The sequence below is a fragment of the Aspergillus melleus genome (assembly GCF_016097325.1).
Source record: "Aspergillus melleus strain CBS 546.65 chromosome Unknown contig1, whole genome shotgun sequence".
Taxonomy (NCBI): Eukaryota; Fungi; Ascomycota; class Eurotiomycetes; order Eurotiales; family Aspergillaceae; genus Aspergillus; species Aspergillus melleus.
Genome location: NW_025763370.1, coordinates 315,602 through 338,686, shown reverse-complemented (window position 1 = coordinate 338,686; position 23,085 = coordinate 315,602). Strand labels below are relative to the sequence as shown.

The following is a 23,085-nucleotide window of genomic DNA, read 5'->3' as shown; positions in this document are numbered from 1 at the left end:
GGGGTGTTCTCAATAAAGGGTTCATTTTAATGTTTTCAGTTCTTGAGTGCTAAAGAGTTCTGTTATCTTCTTGTAATCTCCATCACTTTGAGAGTCACACGAAAGAAAGGCCTTGCCTTTATCATCAGAATCATTCATTCAACCAGACATCGAAACCAGGTGAGACCATTTCCAATCAGAACCTCAAGCATACAAACCACAACGCGAACGGAACAAACATCACTGAGAACGTCATATCAAGCTTAGCCTTGGAGGTTGTGCCTTTGCCCACAGTTGCACGGTCAGTTGATGTATCTTTACCATCTCCATCATTCTCAGAAGTCGTACTGAGAAGCTTTGGCGAAACCTTCCACGCGATGCTGGTGAGTATCGCGAAGAAAAGCATTGTCACAAAAAGCGATAGTCTCTGCTCTGTCATGAGGACTGGGCTTATCCAATAAAAGTACGCCTGCAAGGGCCATATGACGAAAGCCGACGTAATATGAACCTTGATTCGCCGGGCTGGAAACCGAGTTCGACGAGCTAAACTGTTGGAGACGCTGTCGAAAATAGATTGCACTTTTGGGAATCGTTTAAAAAGAACAATGAGAACGATGATAATAAAAAGGCTGACACATGCAACAAACAAGGTCTCATATGCGATGAATAATATGAGGCGTATGAGATAGATCTCCTCAATCACAGCAAGAATCCGCGGTAGGAGAGGCCGGATATCAATAGCCAAGAGCCAAAAGACGAAAGTGGCCGTTGCCAGCCTTTGAGCAAGCATCATCAGGGGAGCAAGGAAGCTGCAAGCTTTGTATACGAAACAAAGCCGATGTCCGCATGTCCAAGCTATCCGGAATGGATATAAAAGACGGAGCATAGTGCATATGTCGTTTTTGACATGTTCATGTTCCACATTGGCCTCGACATCGGCCCCTAGCAAAGAATCCAAAAGTTGCTGCACCCTATTGCAAAGGTTTTGGGGAGGCAGTTGCTCAGGTTCCTTTTGCTGCGCTTGACCAGAAGATGGCTCTTTCCCGCCGGTGTCTTCTCCTTCTGGCTCGGTACTGTCGTTTTGTTCAACCTTCACCGTCTTCTCTTCCTTCAGGGATTCACAATGAATCTTAGGAGATATCTCTACTGGGCCTAATTGGTGACTCAACAGCATCCTTTCCGGCCAGTCCTTGTGGAGGTAAATCGTCCGCGTCGGTGGTGAAAACAGCGTGAGAGCTTCGGTCACAACAGCATCTCCAACCAACCATGCCATGAAGAATTGTGTCCACCGATGATCGTCGAGCAAGATCATTGCCACGAATCCTGGTACTGTAATGCCCATAAGAATCGCCCGTCTTGTGAAATGTACCGCTGCCTTATGCTTCATGTGTTTGCTCGGGTCGGCCTCGCAAACCTGCCAATGTGCGCAGAGTGCGAATGCGAGCCAAACTATCAATCGGGTGCTCATGATTCTTGGAAGCCGTAGGCTGAGGAGAATGACCACTAGCCATAACACGTTTGCGATGGAGTTGATGGGCGAGAAGAACGTGAGGTTCTGCTTGATGTCATCTTTCAGTGTGGGTCCCGTGGGTTTCATAAGTGTGCTGGCTGTCGTTGAGAGTAAAGCTAGTCGAGCTAGCAATAGCTGTGTCGCTTCGCTAGGAGCTTCCATGACTATGGGAAGGAAAGATATGCCCAGTAAGTTTAACTAAAGAAAAGAGGAAAACGGTCGAGAGTTATGAGTGATTCACGGGCGCCAGCGGAAACGCCTTGCGAGTGCCTCGAAGGATTCCTTGGCCCTGTCTTCGCCCCCAAGATCGCGTTTCAGTCAGGTCATTGAGCGTGAACAAATCATATCATTTCTTTCTTGCGGGAGAATACTCCAGGTATCAATAAACCGCTAAATAATAGCCATTTATGCTGATTTATCCAGACCCACTCGTTCATTCTATCAGGCGCAATGCCTAGCAAGACAACTACCAAAGCCAGGAAGGAAGCAAGTTTGAAAGAGCTACCTCTTCCTTACTAAATAATAGATTGAATTTTACAATAGACTGACTGGGTAAGATGTAGACCATAGAGCCCAGGCTTCATAGCTGCAAGGCTGCTTGTTGTCCCATAGTAAGGACCTGTTTGCCTTACAGAGCACCAAGTATGACATGACCATATCAGCACCTCAAGGAGTCAAAAGCCTACTAAACCTCGAAGAAGGAGATACCTGTCAAGGGTAATAAGTAACCTTGGAATATAACCCATCCAGTGACTGTTACCGTTTGTTGTTGTCAATGACGGGATTTGCCTCGTATGACGAACAGCAGCTACGCAATCCATTCCAAGAATGGTAAAACCCACTTAACAAGTATAAGCTATGAGTTCAAATCTTCTATTGGTGCGCAACTTGCGATTCATAACCCGAAAGCAAGTTTGAATTCAATTATGGTTGAAAACAGGATTAAGCTGTCTGAGTCAGCAGGGTTTGTTGCTGAAGTCTGTTTCAGCGTTGAGAGTATAAAGGAACTGTACAAGACCTTTAGCATCTAGAGAATGATCATAGGCAACTAATAACCAAATAATATTTTTACATCTGTTCATGACTTATTTTTGATCATGTGGCTCTTTGGTGGAAAGGACAGCCCACCCGAACCACCTGTGGCGACTGGCATTCACGAACCACAGGAAAGAACCCAGGACAACAACCTCGATGCATCGGACCAAATCGCAGTTGTTGGAATGTCCATGAGGCTTCCTGGCGGGATCAAGACAGCAGAAGATTTCTGGGATCTACTCATCCGCGGGAAGGACTGCCATGGACCTGTGCCCGCGTCTCGCTACAATGCCGATAACTACTACTGCGAATCGGGTCGACCGGGGACTCTACCAACGAAACACGGATATTTCTTGGATGACGACCTATCGGCTTTCGATGCATCTTTCTTTTCGATGAACGGAACGGACGCTGCCACCATGGATCCGAAATTGAGGTTCCTGCTCGAAGTTGTCTGGGAGTGTCTTGAGAATGGCGGACAGGTAGGCTGCCAGGGGAAAGATATTGGATGCTTCGTGGGAAACTTTGGAGACGACTGGTCAGAGATCTTATGGAAGGATACGCAGAGTATTGGAAAATATCACGCGGTTGGGACGCACAACTTCTCGTTGGCGAATCGAATATCGTATGAATACGATTTCCATGGACCTAGGTATGATTGAGCCTTTATACTCGATCAAGTGTAAATCTATGTGATATTGACATTATTCAAAGCACGACGGTTGACACTGCATGCGCGTCATCATTGATGGCCTTGCACCAAGCATGCCAGGCCCTCCGAAATAACGAATGCAGCGGTGCAATTGTGGGAGGAACGAGCATGATCATTTGTCACAGCTGCACCGCCTCCATGGGAGTTGCAGGAGCTCTTTCCAGAGATGGAAGGTGCAAGACATTTGATGCTAGCGCCGATGGGTATGGAAGAGCAGAGGCCATTAGTTCCATTTTCGTGAAAAGATTGCCCGATGCTATCCGTGATGGGGATCCCATCCGGGCCACTATTCGATCCACAGCAACGAATTTCGACGGGAGGACGCCGGTGTTCATTGCGCCGAACCCGAAGGCTCACGAGGACATGATCAAGATGGCCTACAAATCTGCGGGTATCGATAACATGGGCGAAACAGGATTTTATGAATGCCACGGTACCGGGACACAACTCGGCGACAGATGTCAGTAAAGCAGTAGCCACAAATCTGGCCCATTCTCCTTGCTAATCAGTGTTAGGCGAGCTATCTGCCGTGGGCAATCTCTTCAAAGACCCGGGAGTTTATATCGGTTCCGTATGCAACACATATTTTATTCTTATAACTGATGCTGACCATATTGTAGGCCAAAGCTAATGTTGGTCATTCTGAAGGCGCCTCAGGACTGACCGGTCTCATCAAGACAATTCTCAGCATGGAGCATGATACAATCCCCCCTCATGCTAACTTTGCAACACCAAATCCCAATAGTATTGACATCTGTTCCGATTTTCAAGAAGCTAGGTACTGACCTATACAGTTCCATTTGACTCAAACAATCTGTGGGTTCCAACAAAACCCACACCGTGGCCTACAGACCGCTTCAAACGAGCAAGCGTCAGCTCATTCGGAATAGGGGGCTCCAATGTGCATGTAAGGCGCAGTCAAACACTGATTGCTTTCCCGCAGAACTGACAGAACAACAGGCAATACTCGAAGGTTACGAAAGGTTAAAAACGCCTGCACTCGAGAAACCGGCCCTACCCAAATTGATAGTCCACTCGGCAAAAAGTTATCCATCTTTAGAAAAACGGGTGAAGATGATACAAAGCTATATCTCCGAGCACCCCGGTTATCTCTCCGACATAGCATTTACTCTTTGCAATCGTCGGGAACATTTACAGCATCGGTCATTCACGATTCATGGTGCCGAGACGGTGGAAAAGCATCCCCTGCTAGTCAAAGCACCGGAGAGGCGACCACCATTGAATTTTATCTTCACTGGTCAGGGTGCACAGTGGCGAGGCATGGGACATGGCCTCATGCAATTGGAACCATTTAGAGCCGAGATTCTTCGAATGACCGAGGTATTAAGATCGATTCCAGATGGACCATCGTGGAATCTCACAGGCGAGTAATCATAGAACCGATAAAATCAAGTACGGTGGTGGCCTCTGACACTTCAATTATAGAGCTCATCGAATTGCAAGATCCGTCATTCCCCATCAACGACCCTGAATATGCCCAGACTCTGTGCACTGCCCTCCAGGTCGGCATCGTTAATGTGCTGTCATCATGGCAGATCAAACCGGATACAGTATTGGGACACTCCAGCGGTGAAATTGCAGCTGCGTACGCAGTCGGCGCTATCTCGTCTTCAGACGCAATCAAGATCGCTTATTATAGGGGCTTTTCGTCAAAGGCCTATCTGCACAATGGAACCATGGCGGCCGTGAGCATTAGCAAAGAGACCGCGGGAAAATATCTCAATTCCTCTGTTGTGGTTGCGTGCCATAATGCTCCCAAGAGTATAACTCTGAGTGGAGATGCGGATGAACTTCGTCTTGTGTTAGACCGTATCGCAAAGGACTTCCCAGATACTCGCTCGAAGGTCTTGAATATTCCTATAGCATACCACTCACGTAAGTCTTTCTTTGGTTGTCTGCGGAATTGGTGCTAACCGCTAGATCGTAGCTTTCCTTGAGGAGGCCAGCGAATTATATCAAAAGCTACTCAACAGCTCCGTATCCACACGTCAAAGACCTGTTGGAGTTTTTCAGTCAACATCAAAGCCAGGAGTATTGTCTTGTGCCGACGACTTCGGCCCGTATTATTGGCGAAACAACCTAATCTCGCCAGTCCAATTCCACTCTGCAGTGTCGAATTTGTTTGAGAAACAGGATGATCACGAAAGGGCTATTTTTCTCGAGATCGGTCCACATTCCGCCCTTTCTTCTCCTTTGCGGGAAATTTGCGCCTCACAGGACAAGAGACCCGAAGCCGTCTACATACCCACGGTAGTCAGAGACAAGTCTCCGATGATAGGGTTATACGAAGCAGCAGGTTGTCTGCACCAACAGGCCGTGGATGTCGACTTCTTCGCCCTCAATGGACCCGGGACCGTTCTCAGACCTACCACTCTACCCATGGGATCACGATCAAAGATATTGGAATGAAAGCCGGATTTCCAGAGAGTGGCGGCAGCCAAAGTTCCGACATCATGAGATCCTAGGGTCCCGTGTTGTTGAATCCACAGACTCGAATCCTAGCTGGCGAAACCTGTTGTCGACGAGTAGCGCCGGGTGGATTACCGACCATCAGCTCCGCGGTAAGATTATATTTCCCGGCGCTGGTTACGTCTGTATGGCTGGCGAGGCGATCAGGCAGATTTCTGGATCAACGGACTATACCATCAGGCATTTGCACATCGCGGAGCCTTTGATCCTACCGGAAGAGTCAGATGTTGAAGTCATTACGAGCCTGAGCATCATACCCTTCACGAATGTTGAGAACTCCAAGAGATTTAGATTCACGGTCTCCTCGGCAACGGGCGAATGCTGGATCAATCACTGCACTGGCGAAGTGCAAGGCGGGGCCGATTACGATCTCTCGGATAAAAGGCAGCTGCTCGTCGACAATGATTCTGATCGGTGGAATCGGACACTTGAATCAAGTAAATACTATTCGAGTCTAAGAGATATTGGACACGGGTATGGGCCTTACTTCCAACTTCTCTCTTCCTTACAAGCTTCCTCTTGCTTTCAAGCAGCAAAGGGCACTATCCAGATGGACAATGAGCTGTACCGGACAAGCTACTATGCACAGCATCCACTGATCATAGATCATTGTCTTCAACTCTCGATAGTGGCAGCTATCAAGGGATTGTGTCATCGACTTGATCACTTGGTTGTCCCTGCTTCGGTGAATCATATTTACGTTGCTCCAAGTCAACATGAAGACGTCAACTATGACCTGAAGGCGTTCGCCACGGAGGTGAAGAAAAGCGCCGTTTGTCACTCTGTGGCCGGCAGCAATGGAGGGATGAAAATTGCTATCAGTGGACGCTCGATGGTGTCAATAATAAACGAAATAAAGCCCATGGAAATCCAAGAGCTTCACTGGCACCCGATTCATGCGTCTATGCGCTCCTCAGAATTGATAAATGCCCCGTACAAGCCAAAAGATAATGATATCCTGATGGAAGAAATAGCAGTGCTCTGTACTCTAGAGTCAGCTCGCATTGCTGAATCCCAAAGACCTGCCACACAGCATATTCAGACATACAAAGACTGGCTATCATCTCAGGCACGCATTTTCCGATCACAAGGATCGAAATTGGTTCCACAGGCTAGGGTGTGGGCGACTGGGGACTCATCGAAGTTCCTCGACATGATCCAAAAACGTGCTGCACTCGCAGAGCAAAAGCTAGATCCTTGGCAGTATCAGCTCATCCTCCGAGTCTTCGAAAATTCGCTCACCATCTTAACTGAGGATAAAGATTCCCTGGATTTTCTGTTCGAAGGCACAAGTCTCCGGGAATTCTATCAAGGCTTGCATACTCTCTGTGATTGTTCTACGTTCTTGTCATCACTAGGTCATGAGCAGCCAGGATTGAAAGTCTTGGAGGTAGGAGGTGGTACCGGTGGATTCACGACACACGTCCTTGAGTCTCTCAAAGGAGCCTCGAAGGCTCCTTTGTATTCGGAATACATGTTCACCGACATATCGGCCGGTTTCTTTCCCAGCGCTAAGCAGCACCTGCAGTCGTTTGCAGGTATCGAGTACCAAGTACTCGATATTTCTTCTGACCCAACGGCGCAAGGCTTTCCGGAAGAAAAATATGATTTGATTGTTGCGGCAAATGTAAGCCGCGTCCCTGGGAATTCCAACTGTCCGCCTGACTGAATCATCTAGGTACTGCATGCCACGCCATTCCTGTCGGAGACTCTACACAATGTCCACAAACTGCTCAAGCCAGGAGGAAAACTGCTGTTTCCGGAACTCTTCCCTGGTGAGTCTCCACGGCCCAGTTACCATAGATATTAGAGTGCTAATATCTCTGCAGAAGGTATCTACATAAGCTATATCATGGTATTGTTGTCCCCTTCTCATTATTATGCAAGCAACGCGGGCTAATCGAACTGGTAGGGGATTATTCCCGGGTGGTGGATTGGTGATCGGGATAATCGTCCCAACCAACCCTTTGTGTCTCCTAGTCGATGGGACCGAGAGCTCAAGGCCACCGGATTCACGGGTACCGATGTCGTTGTCCCGGATCAGGAGTTCCCATACCACAAAACAGGCATCTTGATATCCACCAAGAAGCCACAAAGCAAGCCTCCAGAGGATGTGAACTTGCTTTGTCATCACGAAAGCAGTCCGGTGGTTCAAAAAGCCAAGAGTGCTTTCAGCAAGGCTGGTCGTCCTGTTCACCTCTGTGTATATGGAAGTCACAAAATGTCCCAAGGAGGCATTGTCTCTTTGCTCGAGACAGAGGAGCCTTTCTTCAGCGTTATGACGGAGGGCAAATGGCGAACGTTCCAAAGGCTTCTCAGTGACGTCGACGAATGCGGTGTATTTTGGGTGACTAAAGAGACGCAAATCCAATGTCATGATCCTGATTATGGACTCACTCTCGGAGTCGCGCGCTCAGTGAGAAGCGAGCTGGCGGTCGAGATGGCAACTTTTGAGGCACAGTCGTTTGACGACGGGTTCGCTGATGCAATGCTGATGGCCTACGACAACTTCCGCGGAAGGCACGGAGAGACAGACAATCGCGAGTACGAATATCTATATCGTGACGGTAAAGTCCATGTCCCACGTTTCCATTCGGTCGTAGCCGAAAACGAGGTTTCTGCGAAGAGGCTGCAGTCAATGGATGCCAGGATGCTGTCTATCGGGGTCTCTGGAAGTTTAAGCAGTCTCTTCTGGAAGCCAGTGGCATGTGAACCACCTCGCGATGGTCAGGTAGTGGTTGATATTCAGTACACAGGGCTCAATTTCAGGGTAAGTCGGGTTTTCAGGGTGTATCCAAAGAAGACGTTTGTTAAATTTTAATACAGGATCTCCTGCAGGCGCTGGGGGCATTCGGTGAGAATGTGGAATTTGGCATCGAAGCGGCTGGAACGGTGAGCCAAGCATGTCCCAGTTCTGGTTTGGATGTAGGGCAAAGAGTAGTTGTCATGGCAGCACATGGATTGCTTGCTACACGGGTTGTAGTGGCATCCCGGAACTGCGTCCCTATTCCACACAGCATCAGCTTAGAAGAGGCTGCCGCGCTATCTTGCGTTTACAGCACGGTCATCCTTGCATTGATGCATCACGGGAATCTGAGAAAAGGCCAGGTAAGAGAATCGACATCATATTTCTGGGCTGGATACTGTTCTAATTGTTTGCAGACAATTCTGATTCACTCTGCCTGTCGTGGCATTGGACTCGCCGCTATTTCCCTCAGCATAATGCAGGGCGCCGACATATATGCGACTGTAGGCAGCGAAGCTAAAGCCGAGTATCTTACTGGGCGATTTGGCATACCCAGAAATAAGATTTTCACTTCTCGTGACTCGTCATTCCACAGCGGGTTAATGAGAGCGACCGACGGACAGGGCGTTGATATTGTGCTCAACTCGTTGGCAGGGGAGCTTCTTCACGCGTCCTGGGAGTGCGTTGCGAAGTTTGGCAAGATGATCGAAATCGGCAAACGAGATATTGTAGGAAATGGGTCGTTGCGCCTTGCTCCGTTCTTGCATAATCGATCATTCATTTGCGTCAGTATGGACGAAATCATGACAGAACAGCCTGAGCTGAACCACCAGTATGTGCTCTAATACCATGGCCTCTATTCCTCGCTGACAATACCACGCAGGCTCATTAGCGATGCTTTTCGGTACATCGAGGAAGGTCTTATCGAGACGATTGAGCCTATTCGAAAGTTTCCCGCCAGTCAGGCTGAAGAAGCCTTCCGTCACATGCAAGGAGGGAAACACATCGGCAAGGTTCTTGTGCAGATGCCGGCGAGTCTCAGCGATTTACCACAGGCGACGAAAGCAGACCCGCCAAGGTTTTCTCCAGACGCTGCTTATATCCTGACTGGTGGGCTCGGGGGTATTGGGCGTTTCGTGTGCCGATGGATGGCAGACAATGGCGCGCGAGAGCTCGTCTGTCTTTCGAGAACATCACCTTCATCAAACGGCGATTTCGTGTCGGAGATGGAAGCTCAAGGCTGTCAGCTAACCCTTGTACAAGGGAACGTCGCCATTGAAGACGAGGTCAGAGTGGCACTCAAATCCTGCAAAAAACCCCTAAAGGGTGTCCTCCATATGGCCATGGTGCTCAGGGTAAGCAATTCTCTATAACTATATCAGTTTGGCGCTTACAATGTTGAAATGTTGAATCAATCTCATAGGATCGACCGATTACAGAAATGTCCTATGATGAGTGGAATGCTCCACAAGAACCTAAGGTATCAGGGACCTGGAGTCTTCACCGGGCTCTTCAGGGTATCGATCTTGACTCCTTCACGCTTTTCAGCTCTACCTCGGGCATTTGTGGACAGCTGGGCCAGATAAGTTACAGTGCAGGGAACACGTTCCTGGATGCCTTTGTCAGATACAGACATTCTATGGACCTCCCAGCGGCCGTGATCGATCTAGGGGTTGTTGGAAACATAGGACGTCTCGTCGACACCGAGGATCGCAAACTACTAGAAACCACGTTACGTGGCTTCAAAATGATCGGAGAGAAAGAGATTTTCCGCGCGATAGAGGTTGCGACGATGCGCCAGAAGCCAGACAAGGACTCTGATCGATATTCCAGTCACGGCCAATTCGCAATAGGGCTTACTCCGCCTACAGAGGAGAATCCACATCACAAAAATAGCCTCCTTCATGGAGACATGCGCATGAACTTATTGGAGCCTGCATTGAGGCGTGCACAACTTGTGCGGGACGAAGCCAGCGGAGTCCAGAAGTTGTTTAATGCCATGTCCGAAGATCCAAAGTTTTCGGAGAGCGACGAGGCCTTGACGCTGGTCCAGAACGAGGTCATTCACCGATTGAGCTGCTTGTCTGGTTCCAACGAACAAGAGATTGGGCTACGCCAGCCTTTTGCCCAGTTGGGACTGGATTCCTTAGTCTTAGTGGAGTTGCGCATCTGGATCCAGCGCACATTCCACATCGCGGCGACAGTACCGGAAATTATGGGCACGGGTCATGTCGAAGGGTTAACACAGTTGATGCTGAGTCGACTGAGAGAACGATGAGCAAATGGGCTTCTGAAGCAGTGTTCAAGTGATGAATGGATCCCTTCTCCGGATCTAAAGTTACAGAGGAATTCACATGAAATGGCGGCTACCCACACAGCAGTAAAGACCTTACCACTGCACAGCGCAGGTCTACCGTGGTGGTGAGATCCCTAGAGCCTTCCCAATTGACTTTTCGGGAAGGCAGATAATTTAGGCAGCAGCTGTACGACCAGACCGTTCTCTTTGTTCGGTTACATTCACTTGATGTCCCATATGTGGACTCCTTTCAACCTAACAGTGCCTCTATAGACCCGGCCTTGGATTGAATCAAATTCCCGCCTATAACGATGTCAGAGTACTTTGCTCAACCAGGGTTCCTTCGTCACTGACACTGTCTCCCGCATTCTCTCCAAGCATCCCTCGGTGTAACACCTACCGACAAGGTCATGCCATGTTCGTTATCTGCAATTTTGGACTACTGCCATTCACACCGATTCATTGGTCAAAGGCGCATCTGACAGACCCAGTGGAGTTTCCTCACTTTATCGGGAGGGGTCTCATGGGAGACTACCTCGTTATTCGAGTTGTTAGGCACATAGTCTTTTCTACTGTCAACTTCGCTTCACTTCCTCTCATTGCTTGTTTCTATCCCTTTCCTTTCTGTTTCTGAATTATCTTGCTCTTTGTGGGTTCATGATCCATTGGTTAATCATTCATTCAACATCGATCGATCATTCATTGAACATTGATCGATCATTTCGTCTATTACTCACTCAATCTTTCGTTCTTCCAGAATGCTCCGGTTGGAAAGAAATGGATAGGATCCGTCAGGACCCATTGTGAATGCGCTGGATCAAATAGGATGGACTGATGGTCTTATTGTTTCTTTCTCATCTATTCTTTCCTTCTAGTCTCTCATTTTCGGGCTTTATCTTAATTCTACTCAATCCCAACTAAGTCAATTTTCATAAATACTGAGTAATATGGAAGCAGCCGATCTGCTCTCTATGTAGGCCTGAGGGTACATACTTATTATGTGTATCCTTTCGAAAAATCGCCGAAAACTCCACTTCGATGGAAATGGAATGGTTATCTGCTGCTCATTCCATCTTTCATCGCACAGTATCCACCGAGGTTATCAGCCGACATCTAGCCCATAACAGGACGCAGACGTTGTGCTGGGGAGTCTTAACTAGAACAAACAATATCAACACCCATGGTGAACTGCGTTGCCTACAAAGCGGCTCAGACATACAAACCGGGTGGTCTCGGGAATCTTACCGGAAGATAATTTCTTTTTCTATACTCGCTTGGAAGTAGTTGCGATAAAACTCGTAGATTCAGGGTCTAAAAAGGGTTGTGTACCCCTGTATAGCCCATATGGTTATTTTGTTTGCAATAACTCTACTTGATACATTGGTCTCACAATGTCTTCCTTAAATATCCAGAAGCTCCCGGTGGAGCTTTTTCTGGCATGTCTCGATTTCATGGACCATGTTAGTGTCAGCAGACTTTCGAGGACCTGCAAAGGCTTGTACAACTTTTTGAAACTCACTAGTCAGCAGTTAGCCAGAGAGTATGCTCTACTTCCCGCGGAGCGTGCACTGCGGTGTCCCGAGACGGAGGAGACATTTCGAGGTCATGGTAACTTTCCAAGTCTGCCCAAGTCGAACATCGAGATCGCTATTATCGAGAATCGCCTTGGCCCGCTTCGGGCGTTCTTGAACGTAGGGACAGACCCTAACGCCATGGGTACTGGCGGCGTTCGCCTGCTGGGTACGGCGATCTGGAACGACCGGGTCGACGCAATCAACATTTTGTTGGAGTATAAGGTGGATCTGAGCCTGGAGTTGCGAGATTGGCCATATACTGGGCTTCAATATATGCGTCCGACGCCAGTAGTGTATGCCACTGCTTCTGAATGGTGCTCACACATCACATTCCAACGCGACAATTTTCACATCTACGGTTGTATTCCCGAGGAATTGGAGACGCTGTCTCTGCTATTGAGAGCTGGCTGTCCATTACAGCACGTATACGACTTGACCGCTATTGCAGCGAGATCTGATAAGCTTGAACTTCTGGAATACTGGCTTGGAAATGAGTTCAAAATTGATAAAGGTCTAGGAGCGAGATTGACGATTCTGGACTGGTGGGACGCGGTGGCAATGAAACGGTTCTATCTCGATTATGAGGTTTTCGAGGACGGGATAGATTTCCTCAACACTCTCCTCGAGAGATACCCTGAGCTTTTGTCTAGGTTCGACCCACATGAGGGTAGTCTCGTCTTTTGCGCTATACGTAAACGCGCCTGGAAGTTAGTTGAGGTTCTCCTCGAACATGGCGCGGAGGTTGGACTAAGAACGTCGGGTGGGGATTCGGAATTGGATTTTCTGGCACAAAGGGTGTCGTTCCATCGGCTACGGCCTTCTACTTCTCTAGATGGTAGGCACCTGTACGAACAAGGAACAGAGTGGCTAACGCTAGCGCCTCTGCTCGAAATGAGGCTTCAACTGATCTACTATAACTTCTAGGGGCTATGTTCAGTACCGTTCACTCACTCTCCTAGAAGGCTCAACAGAAGATACTATATAACGAAAGACTGCAATCACTCAGGTGTGATACAGGGTATTTAAGGTTACGGCTTTGAACCATAGAGCTTGTTTCATTGTATTGTAGTTTTTCCTTAACTAGCACCAGCTGCCTACCTCGTACGTACCCTTTTCAGAACTTTATAGAGGGTCACTCGAGTGTATGTCTTAATGGTGTTTAACGAGTTCCTCGAGACTATTTCCATAGAAGCAGATTATATCCCGAGTTGTTGGATCCAGACCTGTTCGTTAAAGGCGCATCTAATCCATGCCCATTCGATTCAGGCTTAAACCAGTAAATTTGATGACCATGACTCTCGGATAGTCATTTTACGGGAGAGCACTGATCTATAGTTTGAATCAATAATTGAGAAATTCCAGCTTATTGAACATTCCCATCCGCCTGAGTAACCGAATACAAGCCCACACACCCACCGCCGCTATAGACATTACAGATCTTTCCCGTACTAGAGCGCCAGGGCCCAAGACCAAGAAAACGACCATTAGTGGTATAGTAACAACCGACCATCAAACTTGCATGCGTGATTTGGTCTTCTTCGCCGATGATATCGAATTCAACTTGTCGTACGTATGGTTGGAGGACGTAGGATGTAACGCCTGGTCGGATGCTCGGATCTTGCATGTCCAACATGATAGCCGCCCATTCTTGCGGCGATAAATCCGCTCCGAGTAAGTGGCCCCTGCCGCGGCTTTGGCGAGCTGCTTTGAGGATGTAGTCGTCTTTGCTCATCTCGCTTTGTTGGTGGGTCTGGATCCAGTTCTTGAGTTCTGGTGATCCTGGTAGGAGGGTGGGGACTATGCCTTCTTGGAGGACTCTAGCTTGGTCTGCGTCCAGAATGCCATGTTTTTTCACAAGATCGTCGAGCTCCTGTAATATGATGCCTAGGAATCGCTCGTCGTTCACCATTAGTGATATCCGCAGATCATTCACAGCCACCGTCGCCAGCTGCCGAAGCATATCTTGCGGAAGAAGACTGTACTCATCGGGGAATAGCGTCGTGACCACCTGATTGATCTTTTCAGGCGGGTCCTGTCCTCGGTAAAAGAGAGAATAGCCCGTGACAGAAGTCTCATCGGGCTTCAACTGTAGATCCTCAATATTGACGAATTGCGGGCAGATCCCCGTCCCCAGTTCCACCACTGTCACGAATGCCTGTCGATCAAGTTGGTCTCTTCCCCGGAGAATATGGACCGGCAGGTCTATCCGAAACAAACCGAGTAAGCTTTTCACCCACTCGTCGTAGTCGCCCGTCGGTTGCAGGCCAGGGCTGGACCCCATTAACTGGCGCATTTTGCGGTGTTTGTGTGCGCTGTGGACGACTACATTGTCGGGCGTGCGACTGTTGATCTCGCAGATCTGGAATCCGAGACCCATGGTGCTGTCATTGCCGGTAACGAGAAAATCAGGTCTCCAGTTTCCGAGACGGTCTTTGAACGGCGGCAACCTTTGAGCCCGACTTTGCTCATCTAGCCACTAGATTATCGATTAACATGATCAAATCTCGATCGTCGAAATGGGAAGTATCGTCGCTCACCTGTAGCGCTGCTTCCACGGGAGCTTCCAGTGGCATTCTAGCCGGAAAGTCGGCATTGGTGTCTGTCCACCAACGGTCGACAATATCCACGACAGCCTTGACAAGTGCGCCGTGAAAATAGTCTACATCCAACATAAACTTCTTATCGGTTAATATTGGATGAGGCGACAGGGTCTCATGCCTTGGGCTATACCCAGGCTGGTTGATGTGCGGGGTGAGCTTTCGGTAAGTTTCTGCCTCACGGTTTCGACCTTCTTTGTTGGCTTCGATTGCCAGCATTGGCCGCCCGGTGGCATCGATGACTGACCAGCAGACTTGCTCGTGGTTAGGCCGGTTGGGAAGACTGCCCATTTTGAGGGTTTGCGGGAGACTGTCATGAAGTTGACGGGTAGCGATATGTATGGGGAGACAACAGGAGCGTCATAAGGCACGGAAGAGATTCACAGTTCACTCCCCCCATTTTAGTCGAACTCTGGGTGTGCGTGACATAAAGGTAGTTGAGGAGATAGGAACCACGAAAACATGTTCCAATCTCCGCCGAATGTGACGTCGTATTGTCCGGACTGTTCATTGACCCCCAATACTGTGCTCGCGGTCAGATCCCTCAGTCTAGTTTAGATTGACCCAGAGTTGTAACCAGCAAATCATGGTGGAGTGGATCCATATCCCACGATGGCTGGTATGCGGGACTCTTCCCGAAACGGCGGGTCAAGAATGCATCAAGGTGTCATTCATCCCTTTCTTCACGGGGTGAACATGACAGTTGCCGAATGCGTCCAAGACTTTTCCCGCCAAGGGTCCTGTGAAAAGGACCGTTGCAATTAGATATAATAGAACTAGGGCCAATATGCTCGCTTCCCATTCGGATTCGATGCCATTTCCTCTGCACAGCCCCAGTAACGTGGATGTGAATCTACCATGGCCAGCATCGATCCGCTCCTCCGCATGCCCCAGGTCTGTTTGGCGGCCTCGAGAAAGGCCGGTAAGCTATTATCGCCAGAAGATTCGACTTATGACGAAAGGAGGCACTGTGAAGAGGCCTACCATACGGCTCTCATCCATCACCTGGGGGGTGAACATGTACTCCCGTATTCCTTGAAATACATCAGTCCGCATCCAGTACTGGTTCCCAATAGATTTATCTCGTCGCTGAAGGAGTTCCATGCTGCCCTTTCGATTGCCTTGACCAATATTGTGCAACGCTGGTTTGCCGACGACACGGACTTGCCATCGCGCATGCCTCTCGAAAGGAATGAAGAGGATATCTTAAGGGTATGTATGAGCCTTACTCAGCCACCGCATAATAAGTAGAGCCCATCCCACGCACACAGCGCTCTGTAACATGTGACTGGGAGCAGTGCCAGGTTACTCCTGGTTCAATTAAGCTTGGTATTGTCTGACGACTGAAACAGTGGATACACCAACTCACCGAAAGGAATCTATTTCCCGCGTACGACGGCCATCAGGGGAACTGGCGGCCCGACTTCCTCCTTCCCAGAGACAAAGAGGGATTCCAGATCTGTGAAATTAATTCCCGGTTCCCATCCAATGGCATTGACTTGACCGCAATGATCTATAAGTCCCTGGATGATTCAAAGATCAAGCCCCTTGATCTTGACGTAGCAGCAGACCCCGAGCATATGTTAAATTGTCTGACTGCGCTGTTTCACTCAACGCAAGCGCGATCTCTTCACTTCGTTCAGAATGAGGAAAATCACCCGATGGTCGAAAACCTCATGAGGTTTTTGGCCGATCTGAACCCACGGGTTTTGACATCCGACGACCTCCATCTGATATCTGATGAAAGCTCGCCGACTGGGTATAAGCTCCAGTCTGCTGATATGGAGGACATTCAGCAGGTGGCACTCCGGCTGTTTACTCGGGAATTGGCATCTCTTTCTCCTGAAATGCAGCGACAGCTGGCGTTTCACAGCTGCAACGATATTCGGTCTATATTGTTGATTCACGATAAACGGATCCTTGGGATTCTGCACCAGGAATTGGATGACCTGGTCACTAAACATCGTGTCTTGACACAAAGACAAGCCGACCTATTGAGGGAACACATTATTTTTACTATTCTTCCCGGGTCAAAAGAGCTACAGGAGCTCAGTGACTCATATTATCAGGGCAAGGTGTCCAAAAATGATTTCATTCTTAAGCCCATCCGGTCGGGCCGCGGACAAGGAATCGCTTTTGGTGAAGACTTAAGCATTTCCGAGTGGGAGGCTATCCTTGCCGATATGAAGAATCCAGAAATAACAATCCCTAACCGGACAGTGTACATCATTCAACCTGTCGTAGAGCAGGCTGAAGGTGACATGTTCCTAGATGAAGAGACCGGGGTCCAGCGAGTGCAGCGGGTCGGTACATATCACAGCATGCATGGCGAATTTGCGGCATTAGGGGCGTGGAGAGTCGGTATCTCAGCCAACCGAACGACCAATATGGCTTTGGGAGATGCCTGGAAGTTGGGCAGCATGTTGATGAAGATGAACTAGTGGTGTCAAAGTGTCATCTATCCTATGAGATGAGGTCAAATGCCTTATCATTCAGGTAATTAAGCGGTTTTCGAAGTAGTTCAAAACTCGTCCAGACATGTGATTGGTGAGGCAACATGCCAGTGAAGACACCATGTAGCGAACAACGTCTGAATGTCAAAATAATAAGGCGTAAATATTCTCCGGTCAGCTTGCGTGACGACGAAAGCCCCAGTATGATCGTGATTGTGTTACAGACAAGATAATGCAAGTTGTGTCATCAGCGAGTCTGTGCACTGCCAATAGCATCACCGAGTCCCACGCCATTCCCCATATCAGCAATATTTCCAGCTGTTGGTCGTTTAAACTGGAGATATAACCGTTGAACCACGTCACACGGCATTCTTCACCCTTGAGCTAGAAATGCCGTAGTCACTACGGCAGTTAGAAACCGAGGCAACACCTCCCTCGCCATGAATTTCCTCCTCTCAGACACGATCACAATTAGGGTTCTACTTGTCTCGCCTAATCGTCACTCATGAATGGCCACATCGGCAAGAGGTCCATTTTGCGGGGAATTTCCATGATCTTCAGAACCCCACCTGCGAAGAATAGTTTCTACCAACCAGCAGACAGAGTGGGAGACGATCACCGAAGCGATCTTTCTTGGGACTTGGAATGTGGATCCATCGGAGTCGTACAGATTGGTCGGTTGGGTCGGTTAGACAAACCTGCATGCTTTGTCCTGTTTTTGCGTCGTTGCATAGATAACATCGTTTTTCTTGGCTGGTTGGGTCCGGACGGGTTATTTCTGTGCTTGCTTTCCGGGTTTCATATCTTGAAGCGTAGAGTAGGGGATTTCGTTGAACGGAAATTCTCCCAGTCGACTGAGATAGAGCAAATCATGAATGACACAGACAATAAAACGAAGTTATCGGTCGAGCACGATGAAAGTGTCTCGTCCCATTCTTCTTCCTCTGATGAAGTCGCTCAGAAACAGTCGCTGTTGTCCTCGGTCAAACAGTCCCCTAGAATAGCCGCGTACTGTCTTGCCTTGACGTCTGGAATCCTGTTGTATGGATACGATCTCGTCATCGTGGGCAACGTCTCGTCTATGCCTGAATTTCAGTATGCATCTATCTCTCTCCACCATTATCTGGGAATCATCCTAATCCCAGTAGACGAGACTTCGGTCGTAAACTGAACGGCAGCCTGATCATCCCCTCCCTCTGGCTCGGCCTCTGGAACGTCGGCAACCCTATCGGCGGAATCTTCGGTTCCCTCCTCGCAGGCTTTGTCCAGGATCGAACCGGCCGTCGGTTTGCCCTCGCCCTCGCAAGTATCATCTCCGCCATCGGCGTCGCAGTGGCATACGTTTCGAATCTCCCCGGCGACATCGACGCCCGGCGTGGTGTCTTCTTCATGGCGAAGTTCGTACAGGGCTTCGCCGTGAATATGATCATGTGCACAACGCAGACCTACATGTCCGAAGTCCTGCCACCCATCCTGCGCGGCCCCATATTGGCCTTTTTTCCGCTCTTTATGCTCCTGGGTCAGTTGATTGGTAGCATCGTTGTGTTTACGTCTCTCGACGCTCCCGGCTCGAGCGGCTACCTGAGATGTATTTACTCGCAGTGGCCGTTCTCGGCGATTCCGTTGCTCGTGGCCGTGGTTCTCCCGGAGAGTCCAACGTACCTTATACGACGAGATCGAGTCGATGATGCACGCAAAGCGCAGCGCCGGTTGGATTCATCGGCCGTGGACTCGGACGCCAGCGTCGAACAGCTTCGTCTATCTCTCCAGATGGAAAGGGAAAAGGCAGGAGACCAAGCTGATGCGACGGGATATATTGATTGTTTCCGGGGCGTGAATCGTCGACGCACGATGATCGTCTTGTTTGCGAACCTCGTCCCGCAGCTGTTTGGTTTGACGCTGTTGGCTAAAGCGAGCTATTTCTTGCAAACTGTGGGCATGGATGCAACTAATAGTCTCCTGTTCCTGCAGGTCGGTATCGCGCTGGGTCTGGTCGCTAATATAGTCAGTATGTGGACGTTGACGAAATTCGGTCGCGTGCCTCTCCTTCTGTTTGGCCTGTTTATCTCCACGATCCTTTGGACGGGAATGGGCATCCTCGGTTGTTTTCAGGGGATAGTTACAGTCTGGTACGTTTTCTTGTCCTCGCTCTTCCAGTCGCGTCGCCGAGCACTGATAACTGATGTTTTGAGCAGGTGGTCCGCCGTAACACTCATTCTAGTGATTATGATCTGCGGTCTCAGCACTTGGCCCGCCTCGTACGTCGTGGCAGCCGAAGCCTCGGCGCTGTGTCTACGAGCCAAAACGCAGGGTCTAGGATGGTTAGTGAATGGCCTCTCCAACGGTATCTTCGGGCTCGTTCTGCCGTACATATTTAACCCTGACGAGGGCGCGCTGCGTGCGAAAACCGGCTTCGTGTATACGGGTTTTTGTATCCTTGCGCTGGCAGGCACGTGGCTGTTTGTTCCGGAGATGAAGGATCGGAGGCCCATGGAGATTGATAGGATGTTTGAGATGGGGTTGTCCACGAGGAAGTTTAAAGGGTGGGTTGAAGAGAGGACAGATTCTGCTTGATCAGGTTGAGATGGGCACGCGTGAAATTCAATCATCCAAACATCCAAAAGAACAAAAAAAGGTATCGTGAATTCAAGCTATGTATATACATCATTTTTTGCGTTCCTTTTTGGCGTATGCAGAATAGCGATTGAAACATTGCAGCAATGTTCACAACGTAAGAAAGGTCTGGGTTCACAGCATGAAAGTGGCTGGGCTGGTCCGAGACCTCATACTAAAAAAACCAACTTCGATGTTAGAATAGCGTCGAGCGCATCCAATCACCAATGCTAATGACCGCATAATTTGGGTGCCAAAGTCTTTTCCATAAATCATGATAGTCGATCATACAACCAAGTTTGATGTATGTGTTGGTCGATGAAAGATTAAAAGTCTAGAGCCTGGGCAGGCGCGGTCTCAGCAGGCTGGATAGCCTTATTTTTACCCTTTTTATAAACTCGCTCGTCGTTCGGGTCGAAACCACCGTTGCCCCACTGGGCCCATTCCTCGGTCTCTCTCATGTAATCCTCAGGGGTGAAGGAGGTACCGTCGGCCTTCTCCTTCTCCAGCAACTCGAAGAAGCGATCATAGTCGATGCGAGAATGCCACTTACCATTTACGTGGAATCGCTCCGATGCGATCAACACGCAGCAACTGTGTGCATGCTCTGCAGCAATGCCATACTTGAGACCACGGCGTTCCAATTCCTTGTTGAGGGCGACAACGAACGCAGCAATCTCTTCGTAGAAGGGAACGTTTTGCATGGTCAGACCGGCACCGGCGCTGGTGCTGGTGCCACAGTACGTCACACCCTTGATCTCAACAAAGCACGGCAAAGCCTTCTCGACGAGGTTGGCGTATCCAATGACTTCGTCGTCGACGTTGAAGCCCTTGACCAACGTAAGACGGAAGACGGTACGCTGGACGTGACGCTTTTCGCGCAAGATGTCCAGGCAGCGCTGGAATCGCTCCCAGAAATCGCGGTGCAAGGGGCGATCGATCTTACGCAGACTCTCGCGGTTGCTCGCGTCGATGGACACGTACAGTTGTGTGACGCGCTTCAGGTTTTCCAGCTGATCGGGGTGCTGGGCGTTACACACGAGGAAACTGGAAATGTGTTCCGCGTGCAACATCTCCAAGAACTCATTGATGTGCGGGTAGAAGATGGGCTCACCGACCAGACTGAGGGCGCAGTGACGAATACGCATGGCTTCCGCGAATCTCTCGGCGCGAACACCAGGCACACCACGCATCATCTTGATCTTCTTGTAGTGGCCCTCTTTCACACCTTGGAAAATCAGCTCGGGAGAATCAACCTTCCAGCGCCAGGTAGTTCCAACGGGGTTAGTGCCGTGTCGCCAGCAGAAGATACACTTGTTGCTGCAGGAGAGCGACGGGGTCGCCTCCATACACAGATGAGATCGAATACCATAGAAAGAATACTTGTAGCACGAACCGCGGCCACGTAGGGCAGACTTGGTCCAACGGCAAATCTTCACGCCGGAGTGCGAGCCAACGATCGTATAGCCCTGCTTCGTCAACGCAGCGTAAGTAGGCGACGTCTTGGGAACCATTTCTTTTCCTGTCGACTGGCTATTCGGCGCGGGCTCTTTGCCGCCAGTGGTGAAGTCAACGGGGATAGGCGCGCCCGATCCTCCTTGGGGATCCGCAGACATTTTAATGTCTTCCAAGTCAACCACGGTCTGGGCCTTCTTCCGGCTTTTCGGCTTGCCCTCGTCCGAGGACTCGTCCACGTCCTCTTCATCACTCTCCAGGGCGTCGCCACTACCGGGAACACCTTCGCCCAGACTGCCATTCTTCACAATATCCGAAAGGATTTCCTGCAATCCCTGGGACCATTCTTTCAGCGCAGACTCGGCGTCGCTCTTCACGTCACCCAATCCAAGAGGATAAGCCCGCTTCCGACCGGTGAGTTTGGCCATCCATCGGTCGAGCTCCTTAGCCTGAGAGCAGAAGCCTTCCTCCTCTGTAGGCCAACCTTCCTTATCACCGAACCCGAAGACGGAGAAGCCAGCCAATGTTGACAACGAGCCGGTGTCGATGCGGAAATCGTGATGAGTCTCCTCCAGGTGGCCCAGGAAGGTGTTGAGAACGGTATCGATGTTATAGGTCGGAATCAGCAAGCAGTACATGTAGCGAGTTCCGGGAGAGTTTGCGGGAGGCTTGGGAGCCGTCGTAAAGTAGTCGTCGAAGTCGATATAAGACAGGTCCTCCAGTTTAGGCGGAAGGATACCGCGCTCGCGATTCTCGGGATCGGCCTGTTTCTGCGCAGCAGCACGTAGGTCCTCCATCAACACCTGGGCGTATCTTTCGGTGGTGGCAGTCAACGAGGCATAGAACACGATGGGCTGGATGAAGGACAAAGGCGTTCCTTGATCCGATCCTCCACGTCGTCCCGCAACCTTCAGCGGTTTCTTTCCAGACACCCTCTTAGGGCCAGATGCGGGTTTCGTAGCTGTCTCATTGGCCGCAGGAACCTGGACGTCGTTCTTCTCCGTCGTCTGGGGTTTCGTGTCTCTGAGCTTCTCTTTCTCGTCTTTTCCGGGGGACTGGCTGCGGGGGGACGACGGGATTGACGAGGCGGAGGCGGTTTTCGACTTAGGTTGAACGGTGCGATAGACTCGAGCGAGGACGAAGATGGCGAACAGGGCCACGAAGAAATGGAGACGGTAGGAGTGCCAGAAGGTCAATAGACCTAGAGTAGATAACATGGATTAGCTACTGGTTACCAATGGACTAGCTAACACAGATCGTTGGGAGGCATACCTTCGGTCAAAGACGCTCCCATGATTGCGAACGGGAATTCAGCCGGTCGCTTGATATTCTTCAGTCGAAGGAAAAGTAATTCCAGCGCGTATGAAGCGCGGTCGAAATTCAAGAGGGGCAATGGAGGGGAGCCCTCTGAGGCATCGCAGACACCGTTCCGGAGACCTTAGTGAAATGCAACTGCCGTGGCAAAAGACAAGGGATGATAATGCGCCGAGAGGCCAATATCCAAGACAGTCCAACACTATCAGCGACCGTAACGAAACCGTCGACGAAGTGGTCGAAGTTGAAGCGTTTCGGCAATCCAAAGCCGCGGATTAATATGGCGCTGACTAAGCCACCACAGGAATTTT

The 23,085-nt window shown here is 49.7% G+C and overlaps 9 protein-coding genes across 9 annotated transcripts; 6 read left to right on the top strand and 3 right to left on the bottom strand.

Moving 5' to 3' along the window:
- Nucleotides 1–175: 175 nt before the first annotated feature.
- LDX57_000135 (uncharacterized protein) lies at nt 176–1,651 on the bottom strand (the record flags this gene model as incomplete). Its single annotated transcript, XM_046081781.1, has 2 exons — nt 176–539; nt 627–1,651. The coding sequence occupies 2 exons, from the start codon at nt 1,649–1,651 to the stop codon at nt 176–178; spliced, it is 1,389 nt and encodes a 462-aa protein (XP_045937737.1).
- Nucleotides 1,652–2,586: 935 nt separating this feature from the next.
- Nucleotides 2,587–3,704, top strand: LDX57_000134 (beta-ketoacyl [acyl carrier protein] synthase domain-containing protein; the record flags this gene model as incomplete). Its single annotated transcript, XM_046081780.1, has 2 exons — nt 2,587–3,176; nt 3,239–3,704. 2 exons carry the CDS (start codon nt 2,587–2,589, stop codon nt 3,702–3,704), a joined length of 1,056 nt encoding a protein of 351 aa, XP_045937736.1.
- An 892-nt stretch (nt 3,705–4,596) lies between these two features.
- pks3_1 (Mycolipanoate synthase) lies at nt 4,597–5,170 on the top strand (the record flags this gene model as incomplete). Its single annotated transcript, XM_046081779.1, has 2 exons — nt 4,597–4,624; nt 4,683–5,170. 2 exons carry the CDS (start codon nt 4,597–4,599, stop codon nt 5,168–5,170), a joined length of 516 nt encoding a protein of 171 aa, XP_045937735.1.
- A 428-nt stretch (nt 5,171–5,598) lies between these two features.
- On the top strand, nt 5,599–10,750 carry LDX57_000132 (uncharacterized protein; the record flags this gene model as incomplete). Its single annotated transcript, XM_046081778.1, has 8 exons — nt 5,599–7,353; nt 7,405–7,501; nt 7,556–7,581; nt 7,639–8,496; nt 8,553–8,834; nt 8,889–9,304; nt 9,356–9,827; nt 9,896–10,750. 8 exons carry the CDS (start codon nt 5,599–5,601, stop codon nt 10,748–10,750), a joined length of 4,761 nt encoding a protein of 1,586 aa, XP_045937734.1.
- A 1,409-nt stretch (nt 10,751–12,159) lies between these two features.
- On the top strand, nt 12,160–13,266 carry LDX57_000131 (uncharacterized protein; the record flags this gene model as incomplete). The annotated part of the gene is made up of 1 exon (XM_046081777.1): nt 12,160–13,266. The coding sequence occupies one exon, from the start codon at nt 12,160–12,162 to the stop codon at nt 13,264–13,266; it is 1,107 nt and encodes a 368-aa protein (XP_045937733.1).
- Nucleotides 13,240–16,088, bottom strand: LDX57_000130 (uncharacterized protein). The gene is made up of 2 exons (XM_046081776.1): nt 14,880–16,088; nt 13,240–14,818 (listed from the first exon to the last, which is right to left on the bottom strand). The coding sequence occupies exons 1-2, from the start codon at nt 15,228–15,230 to the stop codon at nt 13,706–13,708; spliced, it is 1,464 nt and encodes a 487-aa protein (XP_045937732.1). The 5' UTR covers nt 15,231–16,088; the 3' UTR covers nt 13,240–13,705.
- On the top strand, nt 15,798–17,380 carry LDX57_000129 (uncharacterized protein; the record flags this gene model as incomplete). The annotated part of the gene is made up of 2 exons (XM_046081775.1): nt 15,798–16,151; nt 16,292–17,380. The coding sequence occupies 2 exons, from the start codon at nt 15,798–15,800 to the stop codon at nt 17,378–17,380; spliced, it is 1,443 nt and encodes a 480-aa protein (XP_045937731.1).
- Nucleotides 17,381–18,263: 883 nt separating this feature from the next.
- LDX57_000128 (uncharacterized protein) lies at nt 18,264–19,966 on the top strand (the record flags this gene model as incomplete). The annotated part of the gene is made up of 3 exons (XM_046081774.1): nt 18,264–18,487; nt 18,541–19,521; nt 19,588–19,966. 3 exons carry the CDS (start codon nt 18,264–18,266, stop codon nt 19,964–19,966), a joined length of 1,584 nt encoding a protein of 527 aa, XP_045937730.1.
- On the bottom strand, nt 19,627–23,003 carry YPO7 (flavodoxin and radical SAM domain protein). Its single transcript, XM_046081773.1, has 3 exons — nt 22,733–23,003; nt 19,763–22,661; nt 19,627–19,705 (listed from the first exon to the last, which is right to left on the bottom strand). Exons 1-2 carry the CDS (start codon nt 22,752–22,754, stop codon nt 20,332–20,334), a joined length of 2,352 nt encoding a protein of 783 aa, XP_045937729.1. The 5' UTR covers nt 22,755–23,003; the 3' UTR covers nt 19,627–19,705; nt 19,763–20,331.
- Nucleotides 23,004–23,085: the final 82 nt, after the last annotated feature.

Excerpts from the sequence above, each read along its gene's own strand:
- YPO7 (XM_046081773.1), bottom strand. The coding sequence starts at position 22,754 with ATGGGAGCGTCTTTGACCGAAG. Across the intron at positions 22,662-22,732 it reads GGGAGCGTCTTTGACCGAAG|GTCTATTGACCTTCTGGCAC; the intron begins GTATGCCTCCCA and ends TATCTACTCTAG.
- LDX57_000130 (XM_046081776.1), bottom strand. The coding sequence starts at position 15,230 with ATGGGCAGTCTTCCCAACCGGCCTAACCACGAGCAAGTCTGCTGGTCA. Across the intron at positions 14,819-14,879 it reads CCGTGGAAGCAGCGCTACAG|TGGCTAGATGAGCAAAGTCG; the intron begins GTGAGCGACGAT and ends TCGATAATCTAG.